The sequence below is a fragment of the Pseudophryne corroboree genome, chromosome 1 (assembly GCF_028390025.1).
Source record: "Pseudophryne corroboree isolate aPseCor3 chromosome 1, aPseCor3.hap2, whole genome shotgun sequence".
Taxonomy (NCBI): Eukaryota; Metazoa; Chordata; class Amphibia; order Anura; family Myobatrachidae; genus Pseudophryne; species Pseudophryne corroboree.
The window spans coordinates 860109909-860136163 of NC_086444.1; the positions used below are offsets into that span (position 1 = coordinate 860109909).

Sequence of the window (26255 nt, forward strand, 5' to 3'; positions counted from 1 at the left end):
GTGATTAGCTCATTTGAGCTGAAGATATATACTAACTATATAATTAGAGATGTGCGGTTCAGTTTTTTTAGTAATCCAAACTTACCCGAATTTAGGGGATCTGAGTCAAACAGAGTCCCGATTCGGAGCTTCGCTCGTTTCGGAACTCGGATTTAAATCATATTGAGTTTTGGATTACCTGCAAGTCTCTCCCTTGTGATTTCAGGGGCCATTTCTCACTGGAGAGTGTGGTCAAAATTGACTGGAAATTTGTTATTGATGTTAATAATACTGTAGGAACGAAAATGGGTCCAAATGACACAACTTATGTGTTTTTATAAATTTTAAAGAAATCTCAAACCAAAATCAATTCTGAATCCAAATCAAAACAGTTGAGGGTGTTTTTGCCAAAACCGAAAACCAAAACACTGAGGGTAGTTTTGGCAAAAGAAAACCAATACATGAGGATCCGTGCACATCTCTATATACAGTATAATTGATATATATGTCAGCTCTTAATTCACTTCTATAATCTATAATGGGTGCAGTGTGTATGGTGCATGTGGGTCCCTGGAGTCCAGGGGCCCCACACGGCACACCCTGCACCCATTTATTCAATAATCACCTCTCCGGAGTCCCTTGCCGGTGGCAGCAGGTCTCCACAATGGGTAAATGGTGCAGCGGCCATATTCCCGGAGTTTTACACATGCTCCTTGCAATTTTCCTGGAGACTTGTGCGTGTGCAATAGAGTTTGCGCCCCTCTAGTGCTCAGACTCTATTGCGCTGTCGGGCACTTACTACAGAGGGTGCCTGGATGGAGGAGGTTACGGAAGGACCTCCACCTCTGTTAATATGCCCCTGACTTGTTCGGTTACATTTACTGGGGATTCTCAGACTTCTACTGAATACCAAATTTAATCTTATATAGAGATTCCAGCCACTGCAGTGTAGTTTTTTTTTTAACTTAAGGCATACATAGGGTTTTATTAATCAGTGTTTAGGGGAGTTACAGACAGCTGCTGTCTGAGCACTGTATGCAGATAAAAAGCAGACCAAACAAGGAAACATAAGGAAGGGCAAGCACAAGGGCACAATGTCTGACTGACGCACTTCATGCCATTCTGTATCTGTTTGCGAATATAGCAAATTAACTGATAGTAGACATGCCTTCTTTCCACCGTCTTATAACACAGATCATGCTTACAGGACTGGAGCAACAAAAAAGTTTCAGTTAATTAAGGGGGTATACAAAAGTGACAGCAGATGAGTCTCAGTCACAGTTATCTCATGATGAACATGGTCATCAGTCGACTGAATTCACAAACATGTAAAATTAAGATATGGTAGACACCAATCACAATGACGTTCGGCGGAGGTTCTCAAAAGCAGTCCTTGAGGCACCCCAGCGGTCCAGGTTTTACGTTTATCCATGCTTGGCCACCTCAGTCAATTTAATTTAACCGTCTGTGCTGAGCCATGGTTATACCTAAAACCTGCCTTGAGGACCGTGTTTGAGAACCCCTGACGTTAGGTATAACTATTCTTTGACATCATTGAAACTTATGTTGGAAAAATGTTGTCAAACATAACCAAGTTGCCTAACTTCTGTGATCTACTAAAGGGCACAAGGGGAAGACTTTAAGTTATTTGACAAGTTGTATTTTATGTTTCATTTACTTTCAGAGCCTGTATGGTGCTACGTACTCATAGGTGGCTATGCATCTGCCCATAGCAGTAAACACTGATTAATAGTAACTCAAATTGCATATGATGACGATTGCTTTGTCTCAAATCAACGGACTGTGCAGTGCAGGCTTGTGAGTAGAAGACCTATTTCTGTTTTAAGGAGTGTATCTTGTATCTATTATTATTTATTCCATAGACAATAAGACCATTGCATTGTTTTATACAACAGTACATACTTTTGCCTGGGTAAGTCTTGAAAAGCTGTATATGATACAGAAGGTGTCAGGTTATTTATCTCTTCATAGCTATGCAAAACTCTCCTTATATCCTCTATTGTACAAATGGGAAGCAGTTAGCACTCCGCCAGTCGGGATCCCGTCAATCACAATACAGAAGCCGGAATCCCGACAAGCAGTGATATGCAGACGCCGAATCCCGGCGACACAAGCTATTCTCCCTCTGTGGTGCCCAAGACACCCATAGAGGGAGAATATAACTAGAGATGAGCGGGTTCGGTTCGTCAAGATACGAAGCCCCCCCGAACTTCACCTATTTTAGACGGTTCCGAGGCAGCCTCGGATCTTCCCGCCTTGCTCGGTTAACCCGAGCGCACCCGAACGTCATCATCCCGCTGTCGTATTCTCGCGAGATTCGTATTCTATATAAGGAGCCGCGCGTCGCCGCCATTTTCACACGTGCTTCGGAGATGATAGCGAGAGATAGCTATATATATATATATATATACATACATATATATATATAGCAGTACGGTACAGTAGTCCATTGCTCTACCTCTGTGTCGTCAAGTATACTATCCATTTCTGTGCTGCATTGTAGTTGTGCACAGTATATAGTAGGAGGACAGTGCAGAATTTTGCTGAACACCAGTATATATATATATATATATATATATATATATATATATAGCAGTACAGTACAGTAGTCCATTGCTCTACCTCTGTGTCGTCAAGTATACTATCCATTTCTGTGCTGCATTGTAGTTGTGCACAGTATATAGTAGGAGGACAGTGCAGAATTTTGCTGAACACCAGTATATATATATATATATATATATATATATATATATATATATATAGCAGTACGGTACAGTAGTCCATTGATCTACCTCTGTGTCGTCAAGGATACTATCCATATCTGTGCTGCATTGTAGTTGTGCGCAGTATATAGTAGGAGGACAGTGCAGAATTTTGCTGACCACCAGTATATATATATATATATATATATAATCCATGGAAGCAGCCCGGCACTCCGTGGTCCCCGTAGGGGTATTTGCTCCGGTGCCCTCCTAAGGGTATGGCAGCCCCAATATGCAAGATGGAGAGAGACGGCGGCACTCAGAGACTTTCACTTCCAAGTTAATCAAAGCAAAAAGTGCATTTATTCGTCAACGTTTCGGGGGACGAACCCCCTTCCTCAGGACACTGCAAACTAGTGATTATGCAAAGAACAACAACTTAAATACCCTACCTGTACCGTGTATCTGTGTCTGCCTCCACGTCCCCGCCGTCCTGTGCACGGAACCCGCACTTCCGGCAGCGTGTGGCATGCGAAATCCGGAAGTTGCGTCATCCCGCTGCACCGACCCCTCAGTGACGTGGCTGCAGACAGGAGAGAAAACGGTAACCATGGAGATGCGGCGCAGCATCGTAATGCTGCGTAGCCTCATAGTAAATGTGAGCCTTACAAAAATACAAAAATACAATACAAACTACCAACGTGTGAGAGCATAACAATAATGACAAAGCAAAACAGCACAAGTATACTGCATTACAGTGAATCGTGAAATCGTGATGCAGTACTCATAAAAACAGTGACAATAAATGCTTTATAGGTAAATGCACAAGTTAACTTCTGAGATCAGCCCAGTGTGGTCAATAATAAACCATACTCAATCCTGTCACACCAGAGAAAATCAATAAAAAGTGAAAAAATAAATAAATAAAATAAATATATATAAATAAAAAGACTGGAGTATAGTGAATCATAGAACAATTCATTTAGGCATCATACAGTGTATAATGAGTATGATACATACGTAGCCCTGTTTACGGTATACCTATATCACAGTAACATATCACACTAGAGCCCTACTGTGTGGCCAAATAGTGTTTAGGGCTTATTAAAGTTTACCGGTATTAAAGAGGGTGAATGATGCATGGTTGGAAAGCCTGGTAGACATCATACAGCCTGAACCAGGTGGTCACCTATGTGACAAGGTTATCCTGGAGCCCCCTGGCTGCGCAGTGGGTTATGGTGTGACAGCACCATGAACAGCCACTGTGTCTATTGGGCAAACTGGACAAACTGAAAACCAACTGAAAAAACAGGCATGGAATGACTGGATGGCCATATATGCCAACCTCACCTAAAGAAAGCATTGTAAATTCAGTTGTTCATTAAGACCTCTAGGGTGGATGGTGTCTAATTTAAAAATCCAGCGGGCCTCAAGTTGTAACAATTGAGTCGCTCTGTCTCCACCGCGGACAGAGGACGGGATGTGGTCCACTATCTTGTATCTGATGGCTGCCAAACTGTGTCGCATCTGAACAAAATGGCGTGCGACCGGTTGGTCGCTTTTACCGGTGTTGAGGGCAGCCCTAATGGCCGACCTGTGAAGGGCCATTCGTTCCTTAAAGAGGCATTGTGTCTTGCCTACGTAATATAGGCTACAAGGACAGACCAATACGTATATTACATATGAGGAACTACAAGTCAATGGCCATCGGATGTTAATTTTTTTCCCGGTATGGGGATGTGGAATGGAGTCACCCGTGAGCATGTAGCTACATGTGGTGCAGCCCAAACATTTAAAACAGCCAGGTTTTCGGCTCAAAAAATGTTTGGCTGTCGTGGCTGTTTTAAAGCCCGTGATGTCATTTTTAACCACTAAATCCTTGATGTTAGCGCTACGTGTATAACATGGCATGATTCTGGAATGTTTCAGGGCTGATAAGCCCGGATCAGAGCTGATAATGGGCCACATCTGTTTAATCCTCTTGTTGGTCCTGGAGCTGTTGGTATTAAATTCGTTAACCCAGGTAACTTTGTCATTGGTTGTTCTGGGGTTATCACCCCTCAACGCCTCACTCCTACTAAGGGCCATGACCTTCCTGCGTGCCTGCTTCAGTATATCAGTGGGGTAACCCCTCTGGCGGAATTTCTCCGACATCAGATCTAGCTGCTGTTCAAGGTCCTCAGGTTCGCTAGTAATTCTGCGGACCCTGAGAAACTGAGAAAACGGCAGGCCTCTGACCAAAGGTCTGGGGTGAAAGCTGTCATAACGGAGCAGGGAATTCCGATCGGTAGGCTTACTATACAATGACGTGCGGATCGTGCCATCATGGAGTGTAATTTTGATATCTAAAAAGCAAATTTCTTTGGCATGTGACGTGAGGGTGAACTTGACCGGGCTGGTAGACCCATTATGTTCCTCAATTAAAGTGCAAAGTATCTGGGGATCATGTGTCCAAAACACAAGCAAATCATCTATATACCGAAAATATACTGAAATATGTTCGGCAATAGAAGTCTGTTCAAAAAATAAACGGCGTTCTACCTCCCACATGTAGGCATTGGCCAGTGACGGAGCCACTGCCGACCCCATTGCACACCCTCTTTTCTGAATGAAGAACCGGCCATTAAACAAAAAATAATTATGTGTTAGTGTGTATTCCAGTAGTGTGATAAATAAGTCAATGTCAGGCCCGGTGTACAATGGATTATTAGTGATGAGGTGTCTCACTGCCGCTAAACCTGCTGTGTGCGGGATGCATGTGTATAGGCTTGTTACGTCTAGCGTATTTAATGTGGTGTCAAGGTGGACCGGCCCAAACTCGACCAGCTTCCTCAAAAGCATGTTAGAATCCTTGAGGTGGGTAAAAGTGGCCTGGATGCAAGGTTGCAAATATACATCCAGGAAAATGGCTAATGCCTCACACAATGAGCCCCTGGCGGAGATGATGGGCCGGCCAGGGGGATGTTGGGCATTTTTATGTAATTTGGGGATAGCGTAAAATATGGGGGTGACAGGAAACCTACAGCATAGCTTGTTGTATATTTCTTGTGAAATAAGCCCTTCAGACAAAGCTAAACTTAAAATATCGTCCAGCTCAGATTTAAACTCATGGGTAGGGTCAGCAGACAGTACGCTATATGTGTCACTGTCAGCCAGCAGACGATCACATTCTGCAATATAAAAGTCCGTGTCCATGACGACGATCCCACCGCCTTTATCTGCTCCCCTAACAATTATGTCCTGCCTCCCCTGGAGAGATTTAAGGGCCAGTTGTTCTTCTCGTGTGAGATTTTTGTTAATCCGGGGGGCTGGAACATCCTGTAAGCCATCCATCATCCGTGAGAAGGTTTTGATGGACGCATTGGTGGAAACTGGATCAAATTTAGAAGCAGTACCTAGTTTCCTAATCTGGGGATGTAAACTGGGTTTAACTGGATGCATGGGTGATTTATCGAAATGTTCACGGAGCTTGAGGGATCTGTTAAATTTAAAAGTCTCTACCTTCCACCTAAACTTGTCGGGAGACTTTGTGGGGACGTATGCGAGTCCTTTGGCTAAGACAGATGTTTCCGCCGGGGAGAGGGGTACCGAGGAAAGGTTGAAGATGGCATCCGAGTCTATCGTGGGGGGCGGCCGCCCCTTTTGCCGCCTCGACTGCCCGCCCCTGCGGGTGGGCGTTTTCTTCTGCCGGAGGCCACTGCCCTGGTGATTGCCCCTAAAGGGGCCCCCTGTGGAGGGGGGGTCTGTTCAGCAGTGAGTGCGTCATCAGTTTCGCTAGCTGAAGTGCTACGTTGTAAATGATGAACACGTTGTCTCCGGTAGCCTCTACCTCTGTGTGGCCCAGAGGGAGCTGTGGAATTAGTTAACCAAGTGTAGACCCGATGTTGCTCGTAGTCGGATTGCACCTTCTTCAATTTATCCTTCTTGAACTTGATAAGCTCAGTGCGGTACAGTTCAACCTGAGTCTTTAGTTTGTCTAGCCAATTAGTGGTTTTGTCTCCAGTGAGGGTATTCAGATGTTGTTCCTCAAATGCCTTTAGTTTGTCACGTGTGCAGGTGACCTCTCTGGTGGACTCCTCGATCACCAACAGCATCAAGTCCATAGCACATTTGTTTAAAACTGCAATCCACCTTTTGCAGAAGGTGGGATTGTGACGTCCGATGGTGGGGGAGTTTTGTACTCGAAACCCCCTGGGTATCTGCTTGTTTCTAAAATAATCGGACAGCGTGCGGCCATGGAACATGAAATCTATTTCCCGTTTCTTTAATTTGTAGAATTCACGGTATAGTTCCTCATTGGAGGTGCCTATACTCTCGTCAAACGCTGATTCCTTTATTAGAATGTGATCCGCCTCTATGTCTGAAAAACTTAATGTGTCATATGTGTCACATTGGAGGATGTATGACATAGCGTCTCCTGTATCCGTATCGACAGCCGACATGATGCCGACTGTATCCAATGTGGCAGGCTGGTGATCTCAGTGTAACTGTGCCAGAACACACAGTGGTGCATTAAAGTGACAGTGCAAAAAGTGCAAATGCTTACTGTGCAAAAATCGCAAAAAAGTGCCAAAATCCCCAGTGCAAGGAGAAAGCTGTAATCCTGTGTGACTTAAACTTGGTAAAAATCATACGGGTGCCTTGGCTGTAATGGAGCCACTGGTGCAAGCCTGGGATCCACTATATGCAATCCATGGAAGCAGCCCGGCACTCCGTGGTCCCCGTAGGGGTATTTGCTCCGGTGCCCTCCTAAGGGTATGGCAGCCCCAATATGCAAGATGGAGAGAGACGGCGGCACTCAGAGACTTTCACTTCCAAGTTAATCAAAGCAAAAAGTGCATTTATTCGTCAACGTTTCGGGGGACGAACCCCCTTCCTCAGGACACTGCAAACTAGTGATTATGCAAAGAACAACAACTTAAATACCCTACCTGTACCGTGTATCTGTGTCTGCCTCCACGTCCCCGCCGTCCTGTGCACGGAACCCGCACTTCCGGCAGCGTGTGGCATGCGAAATCCGGAAGTTGCGTCATCCCGCTGCACCGACCCCTCAGTGACGTGGCTGCAGACAGGAGAGAAAACGGTAACCATGGAGATGCGGCGCAGCATCGTAATGCTGCGTAGCCTCATAGTAAATGTGAGCCTTACAAAAATACAAAAATACAATACAAACTACCAACGTGTGAGAGCATAACAATAATGACAAAGCAAAACAGCACAAGTATACTGCATTACAGTGAATCGTGAAATCGTGATGCAGTACTCATAAAAACAGTGACAATAAATGCTTTATAGGTAAATGCACAAGTTAACTTCTGAGATCAGCCCAGTGTGGTCAATAATAAACCATACTCAATCCTGTCACACCAGAGAAAATCAATAAAAAGTGAAAAAATAAATAAATAAAATAAATATATATAAATAAAAAGACTGGAGTATAGTGAATCATAGAACAATTCATTTAGGCATCATACAGTGTATAATGAGTATGATACATACGTAGCCCTGTTTACGGTATACCTATATCACAGTAACATATCACACTAGAGCCCTACTGTGTGGCCAAATAGTGTTTAGGGCTTATTAAAGTTTACCGGTATTAAAGAGGGTGAATGATGCATGGTTGGAAAGCCTGGTAGACATCATACAGCCTGAACCAGGTGGTCACCTATGTGACAAGGTTATCCTGGAGCCCCCTGGCTGCGCAGTGGGTTATGGTGTGACAGCACCATGAACAGCCACTGTGTCTATTGGGCAAACTGGACAAACTGAAAACCAACTGAAAAAACAGGCATGGAATGACTGGATGGCCATATATGCCAACCTCACCTAAAGAAAGCATTGTAAATTCAGTTGTTCATTAAGACCTCTAGGGTGGATGGTGTCTAATTTAAAAATCCAGCGGGCCTCAAGTTGTAACAATTGAGTCGCTCTGTCTCCACCGCGGACAGAGGACGGGATGTGGTCCACTATCTTGTATCTGATGGCTGCCAAACTGTGTCGCATCTGAACAAAATGGCGTGCGACCGGTTGGTCGCTTTTACCGGTGTTGAGGGCAGCCCTAATGGCCGACCTGTGAAGGGCCATTCGTTCCTTAAAGAGGCATTGTGTCTTGCCTACGTAATATAGGCTACAAGGACAGACCAATACGTATATTACATATGAGGAACTACAAGTCAATGGCCATCGGATGTTAATTTTTTTCCCGGTATGGGGATGTGGAATGGAGTCACCCGTGAGCATGTAGCTACATGTGGTGCAGCCCAAACATTTAAAACAGCCAGGTTTTCGGCTCAAAAAATGTTTGGCTGTCGTGGCTGTTTTAAAGCCCGTGATGTCATTTTTAACCACTAAATCCTTGATGTTAGCGCTACGTGTATAACATGGCATGATTCTGGAATGTTTCAGGGCTGATAAGCCCGGATCAGAGCTGATAATGGGCCACATCTGTTTAATCCTCTTGTTGGTCCTGGAGCTGTTGGTATTAAATTCGTTAACCCAGGTAACTTTGTCATTGGTTGTTCTGGGGTTATCACCCCTCAACGCCTCACTCCTACTAAGGGCCATGACCTTCCTGCGTGCCTGCTTCAGTATATCAGTGGGGTAACCCCTCTGGCGGAATTTCTCCGACATCAGATCTAGCTGCTGTTCAAGGTCCTCAGGTTCGCTAGTAATTCTGCGGACCCTGAGAAACTGAGAAAACGGCAGGCCTCTGACCAAAGGTCTGGGGTGAAAGCTGTCATAACGGAGCAGGGAATTCCGATCGGTAGGCTTACTATACAATGACGTGCGGATCGTGCCATCATGGAGTGTAATTTTGATATCTAAAAAGCAAATTTCTTTGGCATGTGACGTGAGGGTGAACTTGACCGGGCTGGTAGACCCATTATGTTCCTCAATTAAAGTGCAAAGTATCTGGGGATCATGTGTCCAAAACACAAGCAAATCATCTATATACCGAAAATATACTGAAATATGTTCGGCAATAGAAGTCTGTTCAAAAAATAAACGGCGTTCTACCTCCCACATGTAGGCATTGGCCAGTGACGGAGCCACTGCCGACCCCATTGCACACCCTCTTTTCTGAATGAAGAACCGGCCATTAAACAAAAAATAATTATGTGTTAGTGTGTATTCCAGTAGTGTGATAAATAAGTCAATGTCAGGCCCGGTGTACAATGGATTATTAGTGATGAGGTGTCTCACTGCCGCTAAACCTGCTGTGTGCGGGATGCATGTGTATAGGCTTGTTACGTCTAGCGTATTTAATGTGGTGTCAAGGTGGACCGGCCCAAACTCGACCAGCTTCCTCAAAAGCATGTTAGAATCCTTGAGGTGGGTAAAAGTGGCCTGGATGCAAGGTTGCAAATATACATCCAGGAAAATGGCTAATGCCTCACACAATGAGCCCCTGGCGGAGATGATGGGCCGGCCAGGGGGATGTTGGGCATTTTTATGTAATTTGGGGATAGCGTAAAATATGGGGGTGACAGGAAACCTACAGCATAGCTTGTTGTATATTTCCAGTTTGCCCAATAGACACAGTGGCTGTTCATGGTGCTGTCACACCATAACCCACTGCGCAGCCAGGGGGCTCCAGGATAACCTTGTCACATAGGTGACCACCTGGTTCAGGCTGTATGATGTCTACCAGGCTTTCCAACCATGCATCATTCACCCTCTTTAATACCGGTAAACTTTAATAAGCCCTAAACACTATTTGGCCACACAGTAGGGCTCTAGTGTGATATGTTACTGTGATATAGGTATACCGTAAACAGGGCTACGTATGTATCATACTCATTATACACTGTATGATGCCTAAATGAATTGTTCTATGATTCACTATACTCCAGTCTTTTTATTTATATATATTTATTTTATTTATTTATTTTTTCACTTTTTATTGATTTTCTCTGGTGTGACAGGATTGAGTATGGTTTATTATTGACCACACTGGGCTGATCTCAGAAGTTAACTTGTGCATTTACCTATAAAGCATTTATTGTCACTGTTTTTATGAGTACTGCATCACGATTTCACGATTCACTGTAATGCAGTATACTTGTGCTGTTTTGCTTTGTCATTATTGTTATGCTCTCACACGTTGGTAGTTTGTATTGTATTTTTGTATTTTTGTAAGGCTCACATTTACTATGAGGCTACGCAGCATTACGATGCTGCGCCGCATCTCCATGGTTACCGTTTTCTCTCCTGTCTGCAGCCACGTCACTGAGGGGTCGGTGCAGCGGGATGACGCAACTTCCGGATTTCGCATGCCACACGCTGCCGGAAGTGCGGGTTCCGTGCACAGGACGGCGGGGACGTGGAGGCAGACACAGATACACGGTACAGGTAGGGTATTTAAGTTGTTGTTCTTTGCATAATCACTAGTTTGCAGTGTCCTGAGGAAGGGGGTTCGTCCCCCGAAACGTTGACGAATAAATGCACTTTTTGCTTTGATTAACTTGGAAGTGAAAGTCTCCGAGTGCCGCCGTCTCTCTCCATCTTATATATATATATATATATAGCAGTACGGTACAGTAGGCCATTGCTATTGATATATTACTGGCATATAATTCCACACATTAAAAGATGGAGAACAAAAATGTGGAGGGAGGCCGGCCACTTGGGTCGCTTAGCTTAGCCATCCAGCGACCTTGGTGCACCTCTTTTTTTCTTTGCATCATGTGCTGTTTGGGGACAATTTTTTCAAGTGCCATCCTGTCCGACACTGCAGTGCCACTCCTAGATGGGCCAGGTGTTTGTGCCGGCCACTTGGGTCGCTTAGCTTAGTCATCCAGCGGCCTCGGTGCAAATTTTAGGACTAAAAATAATATTGTGAGGTGTGAGGTGTTCAGAATAGACTGGAAATGAGTGGAAATTATGGTTATTGAGGTTAATAATACTATGGGATCAAAATGACCCCCAAATTCTATGATTTAAGCTGTTTTTGAAAAAAAACCACCCGAATCCAAAACACACCCGAATCTGACAAAAAATTTTCAGGGAGGTTTTGCCAAAACGAGTCGGAATCCAAAACACGGCCGTGGAACCGAATCCAAAACCAAAACCCGAAAAATTTCCGGTGCACATCACTAAATATAACCTGTGGTGAGCGCAGCGAGCCACCGTGCCTGCAGCCTGGTGAGTGCAGCGAGTCTGCAAGGTGCTTTCTAGCGCTCGCCCCACTGCCGGCATACGTGGCTGGGATGCTGCTGTTGGTATACTGACTTCTAGCATCCTGGCTGGTATATCATACTGTACCCGTATAAGTACTTTATTCACAAGAGGATTGTACAGTATGTCATGTCAGGTTTCACTACAGTCCACAGTATTAGCACATTTATTCCTTACCTGATTTTCCTCAGTTATTCTTTTTTGTTTCTCTAGTTTGGCTATTTTCTTGATTTCAACATTTTCCTTCCATCTTTCCACAGTTTCGCTCTGAGTGTGCAGTGTTAAGGCTTCGGACAGTTTAGATAATTCTTCCTCTTGTGCTTTCCTATGAGAGAGAAGGTACAGTATACATAATTATTTTCGCTTAGCGCAAAATCCAATCTAATGTAGTAGTGAATTGCAACATTAGTGAACTTTACTATAGTATAACACACAATTCTGTTTTCTTTCAAGTTATCAATAGAGCAGGCTGAAGGCACTGTCATTTATGAAGCACCCCGAGGAGTCTAACACTAACCTTCCGCCCCCCCCCCCTCCCGCAGCCTAACGCCTAACCCTAACCATCCCCCCGCAGACAAAACCTAACCTCACCCCCCCCCCACACACACACACACACACACACACACACACACACAAACCCAGGCATGCACGCACATACACACGCGCATGGCTTACCAGTGCAGAGAGACGGCAGACCTCGATCGGCATTCCGAACAGCGTCATTATTCTGACGGGATCCGGTCTGAAGATCGACACTGTCTATGTTGACAATGTTTAGGTCGACCACTATAGGTCGACAGTCACTAGGTTGACATGGTTGGAAGGTCGACAGGGTTCCTGGGTCGACATGTGCTAGGTCGACAGGTCCAAAGGTCGACATGAGTTTTTCAATTTTTCCCCTCTTTTTTAACTTTTTTCATACTTAACGATCCACGCGGGCTACGATTGGAACGGTAATCGGTGCAGAGTGAAGCACCTTGCCCGAAGCATGGTGAGCGAAGCGAGCCATGCGAGGGGACACTGTGCACTAATTCGGCTTCCCGGTCACTGTACACAGAAAACGACACCAAAACCCCCCCAAAAACCTCATGTCGACCTTTTGACCTGTCGACCTAGCACATGTTGACCTAGAAACCCTGTCGACCTTCCAACGATGTCGATCTAGGGACTGTCGACCTATAGTGGTCGACATAAACACTGTCGACCTAGACACTGTCAATTTGATGATCCACACCCATTCTGACTGCCGGGATCCTATACAGATCTTATCCTCAATGCTGAAAATTACAGGTACTTATCCCTCATGCAATACCATCACACAGGCTCCAAATGTATTCTTCAACAGGACAATGACCCTAAGCATACAGCCAATATCATTAAGAACTATCTTCAGCGTAAAGAAGAACAAGGAGTCCTAGAAGTGATAAGGCCTCCACAGAACCCTGATCTCAACATCATTAAGTCTGTCTAGAATTACATGAAGAGACTGAAGGATTTGGCAAGCCTATACGCAGAACAAAAACTGTGCAAGTGTATCTACAGTAGAGGAATGCTATTTTGAAGGCAAAGGCTGGTCACACCAAATATTGATTTTATTTACATTTCTTTCTGCTCATTCACGTTGCATTTTGTTAATGATAAAAATCAACTATTAACGCTACTATTTCTGAAAGCATTCTTACTGTCCAGCATTTTTCTCCACACCTGGCTATAATTTTTGTATAGTACAGTATATATTTGTAAAAGAAATGGACAGGGGTATCAGGGACCACCGGGGTCCCACTATAAAAAATATATTAGGATGGTTTGTGTCTTTAAAAAAGATACATAAAAGTTTACTAAAAGAAAATCTTATGTATATTTTTTAAAGACACAAACCTTCCTAATATTTTTATGGTGGAACACCAGTGGTTGATGATATCCCTATCCATTTTGTTTACATTTTAACTATAAGACTTACTATTGCCATTATTTTTTGGGGTTAGCTCAGAGGTTCCCAAACGCGGTCCTCAAGGCACCCCAACAGTCCAGGTTTTAGGTATATCCATGGCTCAGCACAGATGTTTAAATCAAATTGACTAGGGTGCTAATTAAGTCACCTGTGGCCAAGCATGGATACATTTAAAACCAGGACCGTTGGGGTGCCTTGAGGACCGCGTTTGGGAACCTCTGGGTTAGCTGATGCCTCTGAAGACAAGGAAGTGTTGACATTTATGTATGTTTTTATTGTATGCTAAATAATAGTCACAAATGGTATATATATATATATATATATATATATATATATGTCTCAACGAAAAACCGTACACACTCCACTTGTATAATATTTAGGTGCTGTAATCTCATAGACAAGTAATATCAATGCTTTACCGCACCATTAAGTAGCCCAAAAAAAAGAGGATACCTGCACACCACCTTTGCTTTACAAAAAAAGTGCTTCTTATTTAAATGAATAGAATTTGTTTTCCAAATGACAGCAGCATAGTAGATATAAAAAAGTTAAACATGTCACTTATGTCCATAGGGGTCTCCGCAAGCTGGATTCTCCCCCCATTAGCCCTACAGCTGTTTCGGTGGTATCCCACTTCTCTCAAGAGCATCACAAACTCGGTCCGGTCACGCAGAGAGCAGAGAAGGCAGCTCGCAGCTCCCGCTGCTCTGTCTGCTGCAGATGCAACAATCAGCGTCTATCTCTGAATGAGGTTCACTGTGTTGATTAATTTGATATGCGACACTTGTATATCTGTGTGCCATTGAGCACAACAGAACTTGGCATGGAAAAAAGCAATTAATCAGCACAGTCTGCTGGTGCGTCCTAGTTGCATTGTGACTAAGGTGCATTTTCTGCAAAAAGTGATGCATATCCTCATATATGCATTAATGATGTATGAGTCCACATCTTGTAATTGAAGTAGATATCCTCCTGCAGGATTGCAAAATAGCCCACTCTAATATTCTAGCCCCACAATTCTAAAAATAAATAAAAAAGAACAGAAAAGCAAAATAAATGTTTGTAAACAATAACTTATAAATATATTGTGGGTTTTTGTTAAACAACTAGAAATGATTGCAGCCAGTGCTACTTTATTGTTCTTGTTCCTTAGAGGATGTTATACCTGTCTGAAATTTGCAGACTTCAGAAGGGTATTTGTGCCACTCAACCTTTGAACAGGAAGTGAAAAATGCCATGGCAGTAGTCATAGTTAGCATTGAGTCACACAGGACTACATTTAAAAGTTAGATTTCAGCAATGAATGTTAAAGATAAGAAAACCTAGTCTATTAACCCCTTTAAAACTGCACAATTAACACTGTAATAAACGCCCTAGCAGCAGATGTCACATTGAACAGTACAGTAAAACCTTTAACCTTAAAGTATCTAAAATAAAGACATGGACAGTGGAGTGGAGTGGAATTTAGAATTCAGTCAACATGTTTATTTACTTAAATACAGCAAAAAAATGACCCTTCTGGTGGGGAAGACAAAGAACGTCAGATGACAAGTGGCTACCACAACTTACACCAAAACCACTATCCTCCACCATACTTACAGGGCTACTTAGCATTCTCCCTGGCAAATAATACTGGGGCCTCCATATCTCCTACCAATACACGCAAGTGCCCAGCTATTGGGTCATTGCTGCTAATCTCAATATGAAATTAGCCATCCAGTGTACTGAAGAAGTGGAGGGAGGGCAAAACGCAGGAAAAAGAGGAAGAGTCCTGCCTGGCATCAGACTAAATAGACTAATCTGCACCCCAACCCTATCACCTCAGTAACTACAGACTGACAAAGAACAACAGAATTAACCCCATAATACCTTGTATTGTTTCCTTACAAAACAGCCACCGGCCTAGGTGTTTACGTCGGTTCTCGCACATAAAGTGCACTCTCTCTTCATTTTCATAAAGCTGGCCATACATTAGGACGACCACAATCTGATCAGATTCCTCATAAGATTTCCCTTCAATCTCCCTGGGAGCCTCTAGCACACGATCTGGAGTTTTATGTGCATACTATGAAGCATACAATCAATCGATTGTGTGCCTCACAAAAAGCATGTGATCACCTAGAAGGTAATGCTACTCAATAATGATGCTGATCGTATACGATGCATTGTATGTGCATAATACAAGGTACGATGTGCATACCTGTAAGACTACGACAGATAATATGGGCTGCACATATGATCTGAGGATGCGACATTCGACCCACAGGGCAACGCATCGTATTCATACCCAAAAACGTACAATGTGCACACAATGCATCATTCGAAGCGTCTAAAGTAGTGATGTGCACCGGAAATTTTTCGGTTTTGTGTTTTGGTTTCGGATTCGGTTCCACGGCCGTGTTTTGGATTCGGACGCGTTTTGCCAAAAGCTCCCTGAAATTTTTTTGTCGGATTCGGGTGTGTTTTGAATTCGGGTGTTTTTTTACAAAAAACCCTCAAAAACAGCTTAGAATTTGGGGGTCATTTTGATCCCATAGTATTATTAACCTCAATAACCATAATTTCCACTCATTTCCAGTCTATTCTGAACACCTCACAATATTATTTTTAGTCCTAAAATTTGCACCGAGGTCGCTGGATGGCTAAGCTAAGCGACCCAAGTGGCCGACACAAAAACACCTGGCCCATCTAGGAGTGGCACTGCAGTTTTCTAGCGAGAGGATGAGTGCTTCCATCCTCATGTGAATCTGAACCACTAGCCATGAACATAGGCCAGGGCCTCAGCCGTTCCTTGCCACTCCGTGTCGTAAATGGCATATTGGCAAGTTTACGCTTCTCATCAGATGCTTTTAATTTTGATTTTTGGGTCATTTTACTGAACTTTTGTAGTATACTTGACGACACAGAGGTAGAGCAATGGACTACTGCTATATATATATACTGGTGGTCACAGCAACATTCTGCACTGTCCCCTCCTACTATATACTGCGCACAACTAAAATGCAGCACAGGTATGGATGTATAGGATACTTGACAACACAGAGGTAGAGCAGTGGACTACTGTACCGTACTGCTATATATAAAATATATATATATATATATATATATATATATATATACTGGTGGTCACAGCCAGGCCCGGCGACAGGGGGGATCAAAGGGGACACCCGTACCGGGCCCCGACGTTGTAAGGGGCCCCAAGGTTCTGGGGTAACCATGACTGCGGCAGTGTGGCGGCTGCGTGGATTTAGAGGCAGTGCGGTGCAATAAATGTATTAAAATGTATATGGATCGCGCCTGGCCGCCTGCCTGCCGCAATCGCACGGGGCGTCCCTGACCCTATTCTGTGAGGGAAAGTTAGTTGCTGGGCAACTAACAGCTGTCAATCATTACCTCAGGGACCCCTGCCACGCCCCTGCCAACACGTGCTGTTACTTCCCCTCTCTGCTCCCGGGTGACAGCCGCAGCTTCCTGGAGCGTCTGTCTACAGTTTGGTGGGGAGTTATCACGCTGACCTTGACTTGCTGGCTGCTTCTCCCCACCACTGGTTTCTGACTCCAGACCTCGTCCTGCCTGTGTCACCGGAGCATTCCCCTCTGCTTGGAGCATACAGCTTTCCCAGCTCCCTCCTGCTGTGTGCCTGGAAATGCTTCACGCTGTGCGCTTCTATGGCGTCCCAGACACTCTCCAGGGACCTTTCAGTATCCTTGGCCAGCTGGAAAGCAGCAGTGGAGACATCACCTGGACACTGCAGCCTCAGTGACCCCTGGGTGAGACCTCCTGTTATATTTGGGCATTACTTTCCATTCTCCTTGTTGGGCTATGTGGCTCTTTAGCACACAGTAGAGGGATTTCTGCTAACTACATTACCTGTGCCCCCAGCTCACCCATACTGTCCTCCATTAAAGTAATTCTCAAAGACTTTTTTGGCTATGCCCCTAGCAGTTAATCCACACACCCTTTTTGCAGCATGACCTCACTCTGCGGGGGGCATTTATATTGCTCTCACTGCGAGCAATACTGTCTAGAAACGGCCTTGGGGACCCACCACTGCCCCATGCCACCAGGTCACCTGTCTCGATATCCCCGTGTGTACAAAGGTGCAGATTTTGGGCCCACTGTTCTGGGTGCTCAGTCGTATTTTTATTACATTGCATAGCAAATATTATCTGTTTTATACAATATGCAGTGTAATAAAAATATACTGCACTACTGCTGAGCACACGGCTAGCACTATCTGAACTTGGAATAGAACTTCTCTACATGGTAGTGACATTAGTGGCAGTGACAGTAGTGGCCTGGAGGGGGCCCACAGAGATATCAGTGTACCGGGCCCCAAAATTTCTGTTGCCGGCCCTGGTCACAGCAACATTCTGCACTGTCCCCTCCTACTATATACTGCACACAACTAAAATGCAGCACAGGTATGGATGCATAGTATACTTGACGACACAGAGGTAGAGCAGTGGACTACTGTACCGTACTGCTATATATATATACTGGTGGTCACAGCAACATTCTGCACTGTACCCTTCTACTATATACTGCGCACAACTAAAATGCAGCACAGGTATGGATGCATAGTATACTTGACGACACAGAGGTAGAGCAGTGGACTACTGTACCGTACTGCTATATATATATATATATATATATATATATACTGGTGGTCACAGCAACATTCTGCACTGTCCTCCTACTATATACTACAATGCAGCACAGATATGGAACGTTTTTCAGGCAGAGAACGTAGATATTTTCAGCACACTGAGCACAGATATTTGCAAGCACACTGAGCACAGATATTTGCAGCACACTGAGCAGATATTTGCAGCACACTGAACACAGAACTGAGAGAACGCAGCTACGTCCTCTCGCTATCATCTCCAAAGCAGGAGTGAAAATGGCGGCGACGCGCGGCTCCTTATATAGAATACGAATCTCGCGAGAATCCGACAGTGGGATGATGACGTTCGGGCGCGTTTGGGTTAACCGAGCAAGGCGGGAAGATTCGGGTCTGCCTCGGTACCGTGTAAAATGGGTGAAGTTCGGGGGGATTCGGATCCCGAGGAACCGAACCCGCTCATCACTAGTCTAAAGCATACATTCGTACGCGATATCGTACTAGTGTATGGCCAGCATAACTTTAATCTACTTGCCTCTCAATTGTAGTCATAATGTAGTCTGAGCAACTGTAAAACTACAAGGGAATCTCATGTGACGAAACTTACCAGCCATCAGTGGATTTATTGACTGTCGATCAAAACAAAACATAATGCAGTCAGATTACTTTATTACTGATTATTGATTATTACCATGGAAAAGCTAGTAGATTAAATTCATGAAAATTACAGTGTACAAATGTTAAATGTGCAGTGACCAGTAAAAATGTGACATTATGTAGACACTGTGGTGAGTGAAGCCCTTTTTCATAACTCTTATGGCCATGTGTGATCTGAATGTTCTTCCATATTTGTATGTGCATTTTTTTAAAATGATTATTACCAAAGTACAGACAGCATATTAAGTATCAAAAAAGGGAGGCAAGTACTTTGGATCATTGCTGTACCACCCTAGAGGATACTTACTGCTCTGTCCCCATGCAGTTTTATGCCTGTCAGATCATAGTTTGATTCATTTGATCCCGACTTATAAGCAGAATTGAGATCTGTCAAGCCTGTGATTTAAACTGTGAGGAGATGGTCCAATGAGGCAAAGTTGGATCTTCAGGACTATTTTGACTGGACTGATTAGAGTGTTTTTGAGTCCGCAGCTACTGATTTGACTTTGTATTGCATATTAGTTTTTGTGAGGATGTGTGTGTGACAACTAAATCTTTTTGAGTTTTTAATAATAATAATAAACCATGGTTTACTGCTATGCTTTGGCAGGTCCCTTGTGGAACACAAAGACTAAGGAAATTAGGGTGGCAAAGAAGTGCTTTACCCATAACCTGCTAAATTATTTTTCAGCGAATGATCCTGTGGCAGCGTGGAGAGGCCTGCAGGCTACTACCAACTACAGGAAACCATCTACCCACGCTGTTATGAGCCAGAAATTGTCAGACGAGACAAATGTTGTTGACTGTATGTCTGAAAAGTCTGATCCTACTTTAATTGCTACTATTGATCATTTTGTTCAATTGTTGGAATCTTCTGTAGTTCCCTCACCTTGTTCTGCGAGTATTTTGCCTGCGCTGAAGGTGGAGAAAGCGAATATGGTTAAGCTGTTTAGAGGGTTGCAGTCCAGTAAGGCATCTGCCCTGGATGGTGTGTCACCGTCTATTTTAAAAATCCTGTGCTGAACAGTTGGGGGTCTATTCATGTAGCAGAGAAAAGCCCTGTTTTGCGGTAAACAGGGCTTTTCTCTGCTTACCGCAATTCACAGAGCCGGTTACCGTGGAGAAGTCTCTGACTTCTCCAGCGGTACCCCCGCTCTGTGCCTGAATCGCATCACCATACCTTTGTATGGTGAGTGCGATTCATGAAGGTGCGGAAAGCTCTGCTTTCCGCTTCTCCATGGAGTTCAGGTTCGCCATCTGAGGACGGCGTAACCTGAACTGCGGTGCGGAGACGTCAGGGAAGCTCAATGCTTCCCTGATCGCTGCTCGGCACCTCGTGCTGGCTCCGCCCCCCGACCTCCCAGCAACCACTGCGGCCTGCCGGGAGGTCATCCAGCTGCGCATGCGCAAAGGGACCGTCGCTGGACTCCGCGCATCGCAGGGAGGGACCGCCGGAGAAGACCTCACCGCAGGAGCCCCAGACACCGCAGCGCATCGTCGGAAGGGTAAGTATACATGAATTGCTACTTATCACGGCTATACATCGCATCGAAGCGATGCGATGTATAGTGATAAGTAGCAATTCTGATTTCGTTTTCTACATGAATAGACCCCTTGGACTCTGTTTTTTCAAATATTTTTAACAGATCTTAACAGATCTTTGGAACCACGTGAGGTTCCATCTTGTTTTAAGGGCTCTACAGTTATTCTGGTTCCTAAGAAATCCTCTATTACAGGACTAAAGGGTCTATTCATGAAGCAGAGAAAAGCTCTGTTTTGCGGTAAACAGGGCTTTTCTCTGCTTACCGCAATTCACAGAGTGGGTTACCGTGGAGAAGTCTTTGACTTCCCCAGCGGCAACCCTGCTCTGTGGCTGAAGTACAATTCATGTAGGAACGGAAAGCCCAGCTTTCCGTTCCCCTTCGCAAAACCTCATCGCCATCTCAGACAGGCGTAGGGAGGCTTGTACAGGAGAAGAGCAGTGAAGACATCTGTCTCCTGCCTTCTCCTCGCCCCCTTCAGTGACAGGAGACAATCAGAGGAGCCCAGGGAATATGCATTTGCATATGCTGGGTCTCCTCCTCCTGACTGCCTGGGCCAGTGTCACAGTTCCCCCACGCATTGCTCCCACCTCCTGTTTGCCCCCCAGTCACTCCGCCGCTGAGGTGACCCGACACATACATATGCCGGGTCACCTCCTCTGCACTGCCCGCTGCCCCTACCCTCCGCCGCTAAGATGACCTGTCTCACCTTGGACAGAAGCCGCCGGCGCATGTGCAGAAGAGGGACCGGGATTACGGAGCGCATGCGCAGAATCAACAGCACCACCAATCAAGCAGCGGTAGGAGGCGTGAAGACAGGATCGTGATGGGTCTAGATACCGCATCGCATCAGGAAGCCGGCAAAGGATAATGAATTGCGGTAAGTATATGAAAAAATGCTGCCTGTAAGAATGCAATGTTTGGTGATAAGTAAAACCAAACTATTGCATTCTTACATGAACAGACCCCTAAATGATTACAGACTGGTTGCCTTTACATAAGTGGTCATGAAAACTTTTGAGCGATTGGCGCTGACCCATCTGAAGGATACAGAAGGTTTTCTCTTGGACCCCTTGCAGTTTGCTTACTGGGCAAATAGGTTATTAGAGGATGCAATCAATATGGGGCTGCATTATATATTACAACATCTTGACCTGCTGGGTACATATAAGTGGGAATCAATTTGCCGGCTGTTGGGATCCCGGTGGTCAGGATACCGATGCCGGAATCCCAACAGTCGGAATCCCGGCGCAGGGGACATTCCCACTCTTGGGTGTCCACGACACCCATAGAATGAGAATAGAACTCGTGGCGAGTGCAGCGAGCCACCAAGCCCGCAGCTTGGCGAGCATAGAGAGCCCGCATGGGGACTCTTAGTGCTCGTACCGCTGCGGGCTTGGTGGCTCTTGGGGACTCTTAGTGCTCGCCCCGCTGCCGGCACTCTGGTGGGATGCTGCTGTTGGGATCTTGACAGCCGGCATCCCGTTTGCCAGTAAATAGTATGTAACCCATGTGTGGATCCTGTTTGTGGACTTCAGTTCAGTGTTCATCACAATTGTTGCGGGAATATTTTATTCTAAATTGACCCGTTTAGGGGTTCTAGTATCCACTTATTAGTGGATTGTACATTCTTTAATGGATAGGAAGCAGCAGGTGAGGCTTGGGAAGTTTACATTTAATTCTTACAAACAGCCTGTAATAAAGGATCTTTCACATTACCCAGTACATGAAAGGTAGAGGCCTCCTCATATCTTGGATGTGGGGAAGGCTGTTTACCAAGTTTTACTGCGGTACTTGTAGCATACTTGCCTACTTTGAATTTCTCCTCTCCGGGAGAAGCCCGGAGAGGAGACGCTGCATGAGACTTCAGGGGGCGGGGCGGGGCCGGACTGTGACAGCAACAAGCCCCGCCCCCACACCTGGAAATCATCGCGATTCGTAGGTCCGCAGGAAGGGGCGGGGTCTAAAATGACACGATTCATGTCACTTTAACCCCTTCCCCACTCCACGGACCCGCGAACATGGGAGAGTATCTCTCCATCCTGCCCGCATCACTGGGAACTGCCTACTCTTCCGGGGGTGCGGGGGGCTACCCCAAAAACGGGAGCCTCCCGCAGCTTCCGGGAGAGTAGGCAAGTATGACTTGTAGTAGATGCACACAATTAATTCCAGTCGGCATGAGAACTTAGCTTGACCGTTTATAGGGGATGCAGTCAATTTACCTCCAATCAAAATCCCGACAAGGTCAAAATCTCGACATGGACAAAATACCGACATGTAAAATGGCGACAGGTCAAAATGCCGACATAAGTTTTTCATGATTTTTTTCATTGAAACCGACTTGTTCATACTTTACCATCCCAGTGGACCTGGAGGGGGAATATAATAGTGTGCCGAGCGCAGCGAGGCACCGTGCCTGAAGCACTCGCCATGCGAGGGGACCCGGTACACTTATATGGTGTCCATGTCAACCTATGTCGACATACATACAAAAAAAAATCAAAGAAAACTGCATGTCGGTATTTTGACCTGTCGGCATTGTACATGTTGGTATTTTAAATGTTGGTATTTTGTCCATGTCGGGATTTTGAACTTGTCGGGATTGCAACCGCCGGTCAATTGCTGTCGGGATTTCGACCGTCGGGATTTGGATTGGGGGTATTTCATAACGATGCCGTTTATAGAACTGTTTATTTAATCCTAGTTTACTTATTTTGATTCACATGCACTTTGTTGGAGCTATTTCTACTAAATATTAGCAAAAATTTCATCATATATACAGTGAACACAGCCAAACAAAGACAAACAGTGTTGTCAACGTTGGATGCAGACTGCTATTGAGAGCACAAGTGTTCTCTGAAGGGGATCCCAGCAACTGAGTTCCTGCACCTGGGTTGTGAAGTGACGGTAAACATTGGGGATGGGTAGGGATTGCAAACTAATCTACTGTACACATTTCATTGTGCCCGCTTTCTGTTTAAACCATGTATAATTATTACAGACTTTCTTGCAGTCAGTGGCATTTTTAAGTGAATCTTTGGGGATATTGGGGGTAATTCTGAGATGATCGCCGCAAGAACTTTGTTAGCAGTTGGGCAAAACCATGTGCACTGCAGGGGTTGGGGGGCAGATATAACATTTGCAGAGAGAGTTAGATTTGGGTGGGTTATTTTGTTTCTGTGCAGGGTAAATACTGGCTGCTTTATTTTTACACTGCAATTTAGATTGCAGATTGAACACACCACACCCAAATTTAACTCTCTGCACGTGTTATATCTGCCTCCCCTGCAGTGCACATGGTTTTGCCCAATTGCTAACAAAAATCCTTCTGCGATCAACTTGGAATTACCCCCATGGTTTTGCCCAACTGCTAACAAAGGTGGTCATTCCGAGTTGTTCGCTCGGTAATTTTCTTCGCATCGCAGCGATTTTCCGCTAATTGCGCATGCGCAATGTTCGCACTGCGACTGCGCCAAGTAAATTTGCTATGCAGTTAGGAATTTTACTCACGGCATTACGAGGTTTTTTCTTCGTTCTGGTGATCGTATTGTGATTGACAGGAAGTGGGTGTTTCTGGGCGGAAACAGGCCGTTTTATGGGAGTGTTTGAAAAAACGCTACAGTTTCTGGGAAAAACGCGGGAGTGGCTGGAGAAACGGAGGAGTGTCTGGGCGAACGCTGGGTGTGTTTGTGACGTCAAACCAGGAACGACAAGCGCTGAACTGATCGCACTGTAAGAGTAAGTCTCGAGCTACTCAGAAACTGCACAGAGAAGTCTTTTCGCAATATTGCAAATCTTTCGTTCGCAATTTTGCTAAGCTAAGATTCACTCCCAGTAGGCGGCGGCTTAGCGTGTGCAAAGCTGCTAAAAGCAGCTTGCGAGCGAACAACTCGGAATGAGGGCCAAAGTTCCTGCTGTGATCAACTCAGAATTACCTCCATTGTAACTCTGAGAAAATCTGAGGATATATATTTTTTAATCCTGTCTATGCTACACAAGCGTACACACACACACACACACACACACACACACACACACACACACACACACACACACACACACACACTAATATGCTAAACAGTTAAATATTTCATATGTCCTGAAATCTAAATTGCACAGTCTACATTAAAAAAAAAGACATGCTGCACATGTAACACCCCCTGTGACAACAGACGGAGTGATACAGTGCTGTGAGTGCGATCTGTTAGTGAAGAGAGGTGAGGAGTGATACAGCTCTATAGGGGAGATGTATCAAAACTTCAAGAGAGATAAAGTGGAGAAGTTGCCCAAAGCAACCAATTAGTTTCTGTACTTTATAAACGGTGCTGGATAAATGATAGAAACAAGCCGACTGGTTGCTGGGGGCAACTTCTCTACTTTATCTTCTCTGGAAGGTTTGATACATCTTCCATTATGTAATTTGTCCTGTCAGAGAAAAGGGGGTTGAGTAAGATATAGAGCTGTGATCATTCCTGTCAGTTAGAACATAGAGAGACATCTCAGTTAGGGTCCCTGGGAAGAAGGTATAAGTCCCCTGATACCCTAAATTGAGAGGAGGGTACCCAAATCATATTGTGAAAGGGAAATACTACACAAAGCAGGGGCAACTGACCAATGGGGTGATTCTGAGTCGGACACATGCATGGCCACTTTCTGTCTGCTTACTACATTATGGAAATGCAAGAATCTGTGTGCCTGCATGTGGGACCCTATCCCGCCTGTTCTTATATCCGCTGCCGCAGCTGTCATAATTGGTATCTGTCTTACACTAGCTCCACACTGGGTGCAAAGATCCCGCTAAAACAAACGTTCCCTCTCTGTGAGCATAGAAGTCGGCCAATACACCCATGGCACCCTGACTCCTGTGAGAGTGCATGGTCGCCACATAGTTACCACTCAGAAAATGCCATTTCACAGATCGGGCTAGATGCATCATCGCTTGGAGAGTGATAAAATGAAAAGAGACAAGGCACCAGCCCATCAGCTAACTACCATGTCACAGGCCCTGTTTAAAAGATGACAGTTAGGAGCTGGTTGGCTGGTAGTTTATCACTTTCCATTTTATCACTCTCCAAGCGATGATGCAGCTAGCCCATAGTGTGGTCCAACTATGGATTGAACACCATCGATCTCCATCTGGGTGGCACTTGATATGCCGGCTGTCGGGATCCTGGCGGTCAGCATACCGGCTACTGACAACTCTTTTCCCTCTTGGGGGGTCCACGATACCCCTGGAGGGAGAATAAATAGCATCCGTGCCCGCAATGGGCACTTTTGCGCTCACCCCGCTGCCGGGATCCCGAGCGGCAGTAGACCACTCCATCTGTGTGCAGATACCCAAGTTTCCTATCTTTGACACATGCACAATGCTGAAGTCTGGGAGAGCCATACACATTGTGACTTGAATGCAACTCAGAATCAGACCCATATACGAAGAGGGGGGATGAGACCAGTCATGGAGAGGAGGCTTAAAAAGCATAAATGATGACTAAGGAGGAGAAGAGTATCAACATACAGAAGCCCCCGTGCAGCCAGTAAAGGCAGGGAACACTGCAGAGGCAGCGTGACTAAACTAAACTGAGGGTGTGATGCCCTATATG

At 45.0% G+C, this 26255-nt stretch overlaps 1 protein-coding gene across 3 annotated transcripts in view; it reads right to left on the minus strand.

The window, feature by feature from the left end:
* Positions 1-26255, minus strand: part of SH2D4A (SH2 domain containing 4A) — a 196993-nt gene that overhangs the window by 87944 nt on the left and 82794 nt on the right. For all 3 annotated transcript variants that reach the window (XM_063919989.1, XM_063919991.1, XM_063919990.1), the window contains exon 4: positions 12060-12207. In XM_063919989.1, coding sequence (XP_063776059.1) covers positions 12060-12207 — 148 coding nt within the window. The remainder of the gene's footprint in view (positions 1-12059; positions 12208-26255) is intronic.